Raw genomic sequence first — 8,334 nt, forward strand, 5'->3', positions numbered from 1 at the left:
TTATACACTTAACAATTTATACAAATATAAGTTAATAAATAAAGGTTATAATAAATAATGGAATGTTTTATATATATAGTTAAACTTAATAATATTATATATGTAGTAAATACTCTTATCCTTTTATTTAGGGGGAGATGTTATAGGGTATTCTTAATAAATATTCACATACTCTATTTTATTATAGTAGCCGTTTACTAGGGCGTATAGTTTATTATACAAGAGTATTTTATCCTCTTAACCTTTATTAAAGTTGATACATTATTAATTTATATTATACTAACCTTATATTTATATTGCTTATATTTAGTAAAGTTGTATACGAGGTTCTAAGTTGAGATTTGCGACAATTCTTATTTTTAATTTCCTTTAATAAGACTGTCGTCAATCGTTACGCACTATTACTCTATCTAGCAACCAGTTACTCACTCCATTATTCTCTGTTGTTATCACTTGTAAAGTATATCTTCGCGCAACAACCCTACTGTACATACTAGTTAAGTTTCAGCTGAAAATTATTAAACTAGACTACCGAATAAGCTGATTTTCCATTACCAGCACCGTGGATTTCGACACCTTTGCCTTCAATCATGCATTAAGCTCAACGTAGTTGGCGGGGAACAGACCTGACGCTCCACTGTAGTGGCCAAACCACCAGTCATCATCGGGAAACTCCAAACCCGTAATCGTGGCTCCTTCGGGGAAGCTCAACTCTGTACCGATTCGTTAGTCACTACTAGGCCTGGGTTTCGCGGCTGATATATGCGGGGCTTCCAAGCATCACTTACCATTATCTTCTGCTGCCTCGTAATCAAACTGCGCCGTCGCTGTTGGGCCAGCAACTTGATCGGCCGGAGTTGCAGGTGCTACCGCTTCGGCCTGCGCAGATGAAGGCACAACAGGGGCTTGAGTCGCCGCTACTGTTGGGGCTGCGCTGAAAGCAGCAGCAGGCTCATCGTCTTCCACGACTTCCACGTAGTTGCTAGGGAAAAGTCCACTCTCCCCTTGCGCATTGGTTCCCATCCACCAATCGTCATCCACCATCTGAATATTAGTGACATAGTCACCTTCCTGGAGATCAATCTCATTATCCTCGGCCTTCTCGTAGTCATATTGTACCAGAGCACGCTTGCCACCATCTGAACCAGCCTGCTGAACCTCGACACCCTGGCCAAGAGATTCGCTGGCAACATTCAGGGCAGCAGCACGCGGATCGTGGGTATCCTCCTCTACGGGGAGGTCCTCTTCTTTCGGTAGATCCTGCGATACGGGCACCGGACGGGGCGGCAGATTGCCAGCTGGCTCCACCTCAGGCACTGCGCTCCGAGCAATCGGGACTGCGATGCGAGCAGGGGACGAAGGCTCCTCTTCATGCTGGTCGGCCGGTTCGAGTGCACGGACTTCTTCTTCTAGCTGCCTTTCATCGTTCCCTTCCTCGTCGTCAGCAACAGAAGGCCGGGATGGCAGACCAGGAAGAGCAAAGCCACCGGAAGGACGGCTTCCGGTTGGCAGGGGCGGCGGAGTATGCCCTTCTTCACCAGTGGCCGGGCCGGGAGAAGGCACGCTTGGTGCTGACCGTGACCCCGTACGGACCGCCACAGGTGCCGTATCCTTGAATCTCTCGCGCAGCGCAGATATGCCGCCAGCCGGTGAGGCAGGTGCTTCAGGCTCATATTGCTCTTGCGAGGCGCTTCCTCCGGTTGCGTGTAATTCAAGACCTCGGCTGTAATTGGGTGCCTGCACAGGTGCCCAGCTCTTCCCCGCGTAACCGCTTTTCCATTCGCTGCCGCTCTTCTGGGCAGCAATAGGCGCAGCGGCGGGAGAGGGAGTGGACGCAAATGCAACTGCACCGCCTTGTTTGGCCTTCTTCTCGGCCCAGATTTGGGCCGGCGTCTTGCCTCCCTGATCCGCAAATGTTCTGCTGGCAGCCCCAATAGGAGTAGCGGTAGGAACTGCAGGCGAGCTGAAACCGAGAGGAGCCGGCGTGGGAGCTTTGGTGCCAGTAAATGCAGCGCTGCCTACAAATTTCTTGGCAACTTTGGGCTTGGGAAGTTCGGTCAAGCGTTCTGCTTGCGTAAATACAGCAGTCCTCTCTGCCAGACTCCTGGGCGTCTCCAATTCTTCCGGTTCAGTCGGACGTTGTTGCGCCTTTGCGCGAATGGCGGCAATATCAACCTTGCCCACCGGTTCATAGGCTCCCTTCACGGTTACAGGCCGATCATCATGGGTCTTCTTTGCTTGGGCGCGAAGAGCAGCAATATCAACCTTTCCGATAGGCTGATAACCACCCTTAACAATGTCTTCCGGCCGGTCATTTTGCTTCTGAGTTTCTTCGGAACGCGAGTCATCTTTGTTCTTTCTGAGTTCGGCAATGTTGACCTTGGTCGGCTGGTAGGCAGACGCGACCTTCTCCAGCTGGGTCCGCGTGACTGGCGGTGCGTCGACACCCCAGCCGTCGTCATCTTCGCCCCCGTGATTCCGGATCCGTGCGGCAACAATGGGGTTGAAAGAGCTGGCCGATGTAGAGGTAGTCGGGGTGAAAACGGGCTTCTTTGCAACGGGGGGCGGGGCAACGGCTGACGCGGGTGCCGAACCACCGGCGGTATATTTGGCGCCTGAAGCATCGGCAACCTTTTGCACAATAGACTCGGGAGAAAGGTCTCCGTCGGAGCGTGCTGTTATTTGAACATGGTAGCCGTGAAGAATCTTGGAGACGGCGGCCAAATGGCTGGTAAAGTACCCCTTTGTTCGCTCGGGAACACCACCGCCACACCAGGCAATCAAGACGTTCTTAGGAAGTCCACTGTTGGGGTCCTTGACTTTGACGAAGGCAAATTGAATGCGACCCTCGTTGAAGTCCTCGATCAGGTCGGAAAGCTCACCATCTGTGACGACTGATAATTAGTCGGGCCCATGGATATGGTGGGAAGGAGAAGTTGTGGGCCGGCATGGCACTCACCGCCAGTGCTCTCGACCTTCAGGATGCTCTCTTTTGCCCCAGAGTCTTGGAAGGCATTCAAAAGAGGCGCCTGGACGGAAAAAAGGGCCCAGTGTGCGTAGGTAGGAGATGCCGAAGATGGCGCAGGGCCGTTGATGACGCCCTGATAGCTGCTCTTAATGGAGGGCCCGTGGATGGACAGGTTTAAGGAGGCCATGGTGGGCGGAGTGGCCAGCTTTGTAGAGCGGGATGGATGGGTAAACGACGCGAAGGAGCTGGAGCGTTCAGCAATCGGAATATCGTGAATTGCTGATAGCTGCAGCAACGGCTACAGATTGTTGGTGATCTAGACGTCGGTCGGGTCGATATTGGAGGTCGAGAGCAAGATGAAGGTTCCGGTGTTTGGAGGCGCATGGACGGGACAAGTCGTTAGAGCTACGCAGCGCTGAAGTTAGGTACCCTTTAGGTACCTAGGTAGGTAAGTGGAAGTTGGGGTGGAGCTCCATCCGCGCACATATGTCAATACACTACTACACCTCTGCATAGCTTTGAAATGTTAGCGCGGTACAGCCAAGGCGCCAGCCAAGCCACTAATCCTATAGAAAACTAGGATTGTAATACAGCTAGGATTCTCATTTATTGTAATAGTAGTTAATAATATCTTCATCTGCCTTAATAACCTTTCTTATCCTCTCCAGCATTGAATAGGCTATAAAGGATTAGAGTAGTAATATCGTAAGGGATAGTTATTGCTTGTTATAGTAGAAATGATAACAATAAGAAAACGCTTCTACCGATTCCTAGAAATTTATATTACAGAGTTTTAGTACCTTACCCAAAATATTATTAAAAAGGTTATATTAAAATACTTCTTGCTGGTAGTTCTGCTAACTCTCTACTCATTTGCAAATTATTATACTTGTATTTTAGATTTATATATAGGTGTATATAACTAGGACTACTCGTTCTCTGCCCTCTTCTACTTTATAGGACCTTACTAGACTCGTATTTCTAAAGTAGGTACCTATAAATAATAAAACTATATAAGAAAAATACCTACTAGGGTTAGAGAGATAATTTATATTAAATATAATAAAATAATATGTATTTATAATCTAATAGTTATTTAAAAGTAAAAAGAGAATTAGAAAATAGTTAGAACAAAGTAATATACTTATCCATTAAGCTTTTTCTCTTTTACAATTTTCTATATATTAAAAAGTTGTTACTAGATATATACGATTAGCTGTAGATTAGAGTACTGGGCTAGTTAGACTACTTAATTGAGCTGTACCTAGCACTATAGCCGGAGTACGCTTGGTACTATAGTCGAGCGTATGGTAGCTAACTACTATTGGTAGGCGGGCCGGGAAGTAGGGAATCTACCCCTATAAACTAAGGTAAATCCTTATTCTAACTAGGGTCCTTATATAAAAGGATCCCTAGTTAGGCCGGCTGTTAATTGTAAAATTTCCTTCTATATTTCACTTTCTTACTATAAGGGGACAGTAGAGCGATATGTAGGTGCTGGCCTTATGTGTATATATTAAAGTTCTACGAAGAAAGAAAGGATAAAACACTACCCTCCGGGTCGCTCGAGTACTAGAGTTTAAATAGCCGTATATTCTAGTAGCTACCTTATAGCCTAAAAAACTGCTTTGAAACCGGAAACGCCGATTTCTAGTCGAGGAGTACTCTAAAATGAAAATTAATAACAGCAATCGACTTAGGAGGGTCGTTTACGTTCCTTACAATATCTTACGACGAATATAGCAATAGTATTGTATTGTCGTTGCCGATAGCTATTAATAGCAGTACTTGTAGATTTGAAAATAGTATCTACAACCCGCTTGCGGAAATCTCAATATATAACAATTCTAAAGCCGTACTTACTATAAAGACTTTAAATAAAATAAATAAAGATAATAAAATATTAAAGAAATTTATTGTTAAAGCGAATAAATTTGCGGACTATAATATTATTTCGACTAAGGACCGTCGTTAAATTCGAGAATTACTTCTTAAATTTATAAAGGTATACGTTAAAAAAAGTAGGTTTATATAACCCGAAGTTAGTAAAGTTAGAATCGATTAATTTATTATTAAGAAGGATTTTAATAATTTAAAGAAGGATATTTTAAAGGAAATTAAGAAAGGCGTTTAGGAAGTATTAAAGTATTGGGCCGATATTATAGTAAAAGTTAGCCCGAGTAAAATTAGTACTATCTTTTAATAATTATTTACTATTATTAAAAAATTTATCCCCTTTAACTTTGAGTAATAGTTTATTATTAAGGGAATAATAATTACTATTAAATTTATAAACTATTTAAAGAAAGATATGAAGACGACCCTAATTATTTATTTAAGTAAAAAGAAACTTAGCCTAATAATTTATATAGCTATTAGAATATTAATAATTAATAACTACATAATTATATTTAATAAATTTATATATATTTAGTACTAGTAAAATTAAATATAGATTAAAGATATTTTCGGCCCCAATATTTTTATTACTATAAATATTATAAGCGTATTGGTTTAGGGCGTACCCTAGGATAATATTAATAATTATACTATAATGGAAGTTATTTTAAATATAATAAAGGAGAGGAATTTAGAGGTATTTATTATTAGAGTTTAGTTATAGAAGAGAAGGGACGGAGAGAATAGAAGTTTATTCCTTATAGAAGTCGCTACTATATTAGCGGTGTACTTCCTTTAGAATAACCTCTTCCTTTAAAATAGCGGCGTATATTTATACAAATGATTCTAAACTTTAAATAATATTTAATAATACTTTAAATATTAAGGAATTGGATATATAATAAGATTCTACTATTAAATTAATATTTATACCTATTATAGCGAAGTTAAATATAAAGGAGATTATTTTAACGAAGTAAATTGTCTATTTAATAATAATAAATTACTTATTTATTATAAATTATATAGGAAGAAGGGGTATTATACGTATAATTATAAAGAATGCCCTATTTTCTAAAAGGTAATTATAAAAGCGTCCGTTGCGTATGTTGAAAGGCTACGGGCATTCGCCCCCTATAAGAACTTAACTGGAAAGGTATTAGAACCAATAATAGAGATTATAAATAAGGGTATTTTACTAAACGCCCCCCTTAGCTCTTGTACTATTATTACTTTAGAGAAATATATTGGAGGAGGTATAAAAAGGGGACGGTTAAAAAAATTAATTGGCCTATCCGCCCGGCTAAAGCCTATAACCTTATGAAATTTAATAGATAGATATTATATATATTTATAGAATATAGGGGAAAGTTGGTTATATAGTAGTAATAGTATTTATATAATTATAGCCCCCCTTAGGGAAGTAGTACCCTTATTTTCCGCCGAGGGATTAAAAGGAACCCTATCTTAGGGTAATTAATAGTTTAATTAAAAATATTTTATTAGAATATAGGGAAGTTGTATAAGAGGGGAAAATTTCTATTTAAATAAGAGGAGATTTATAATATTATAGTAATTTAAAAATTAGGTAAAAATTGTAATAGGGATATTTATTATCCTAGAAGCGGAAGGTATTTTAAGGTTAATTATTTAGAGAAGGGAAGGGCGGTAATATATATAAATAAAAAATAGAATTTAAAGGATTTAAATTCTTGAACTGGAAAGGATTAAACTATAATTATATTTAAAAATTTGAAGGATTTAATAACCGTCTATTCTATCTACTCTCCTATTCTTATATAGGGAACGCTAGAATATTAGTAAGGGTTATTACTCTTTAAATTTATTGAGGCTAGACTTCCGGCGGGAAATTTAATTACTATTAGGGATTTTAATTTCTATTATTTTAATTAGGATTTAAAGAATAAAATTAATTTAAGGGCTATCCGCTTCTTTATATAAGTATAATACTAGAAATTCAATTTATTTACTCCCTATAGTAAATTAATTAGATTCGGGAATGCGATATAAGGGGAGAGGGATAGAATAATTAATCATATATAGCTATTACCTGGAATTAAAGTTAAATATTAGGAAACGTAGTAGTACGAGTAAATTAACTCGGACTACTACCTTTAAGAAATTTAAATCTAAGTAGGAAGAAAAAATAAAAAAATTAAAGAAGAAGGAGGATATAGTTAGAGTTTTATAAATATAGAGAAGGTAAAGAAGGCGTTAGAGAAATAGATATTAGTCCTAAAAAGGATTAATATAGTAGAGGATTTTAAATTTGCCTTTTATAAGTTTAATAAAGAATTTACAAGTATTATAGAGGAATTTATCCTATATTAGAAGAAAGGTTGAAGGAGGAAAATAAATTAATAGATATTAGGATATAAAACGGTTATAAAGGAAGTACGGAGGATATATTAGGAGTAATTTAAATATTAAATAATATTAAATTAAAAGGAATTTATTAAAGTTATAATAAAGAAGAAGAGGATTATTACAAAGGCTTAGTAGGCTATATAGTGTAATAGTATTACTAAAACTTTAAAGAATCTAAATCGATTTTAATTATTAGAATGATAGGCCTGAATTTAAAGCTATTAATTAATAAATTTACTTAAATTATTAACCTTTTAAACCTACGAAGGGGTAATAGAAATTAGAGACTATAATAGTAAAGCCGAGATTTTTATTAATTGTTTTTTTCTAAAGGTAGAGGTTCTAATAAATCATTTACCAAATTAAATTAAGTTATTAAAGGGCGCTAATTCGATAATTATTAGTAAATTAATTGATAAGGAGGATATTTAGGATATACTTTCTAAAATAGTACTTAATAAGGCCTCCGGGGTTAATTAGTATTTAAATAGATTTTTAAAGTTATATAAATAACTATTTCGGTAGGCTATAGTATATTTAATATCCGTTAACCTCCAATTCGGCTACTTCCTATAGTAATTTAAAGATACAAAAATAATTGTCCTTAAAAAGCCTAGAAAGAACGTTGCCTAATAAAAGTTAATAAGTATATAGAGATTAATATTGCTACTTAATAATGTAGGAAAAATCTTCGAAGTATTTATGATTAAGAGATTTATATAAGTAGCCGAAGAATTTAACTTCCTATTAGAAGGCTAAATAGGTAATTAAGTAAATTATTCAATAGAATTTATAATCCGGATAATTATTAATACAATATATATAGCTTAAAAACTCAGGGTTATAACGTCCCTTATATTTTTAAATTGAAAAGGAACGTTCAATAGAATTAATTATAGGTAACTTTTATATACCCTATAGGAAATATAATTCTTAATATAAATTATTAAGTAAGTAGCGAATTTTATTATTAGTAGGCGAGGTTCCTTTTTTTTAATAATAAAATATCCCACTTCTATACAATTATTATTAGTATACTATAAAGTTCCACCCTCTCCCTTATTTTATTTATTCTTTTT

The 8,334-nt window shown here is 37.3% G+C and overlaps 1 protein-coding gene across 1 annotated transcript; it reads right to left on the minus strand.

Moving 5' to 3' along the window:
• Positions 1-347: 347 nt before the first annotated feature.
• Positions 348-3,393, minus strand: NCU10073 (actin binding protein). The gene is made up of 4 exons (XM_952776.2): positions 2,960-3,393; positions 789-2,885; positions 430-713; positions 348-367 (listed from the first exon to the last, which is right to left on the minus strand). The coding sequence occupies exons 1-3, from the start codon at positions 3,153-3,155 to the stop codon at positions 589-591; spliced, it is 2,418 nt and encodes an 805-aa protein (XP_957869.1). The 5' UTR covers positions 3,156-3,393; the 3' UTR covers positions 348-367; positions 430-588.
• Positions 3,394-8,334: the final 4,941 nt, after the last annotated feature.

Source organism: Neurospora crassa, linkage group I, assembly GCF_000182925.2.
Source record: "Neurospora crassa OR74A linkage group I, whole genome shotgun sequence".
NCBI lineage: Eukaryota > Fungi > Ascomycota > Sordariomycetes > Sordariales > Sordariaceae > Neurospora > Neurospora crassa.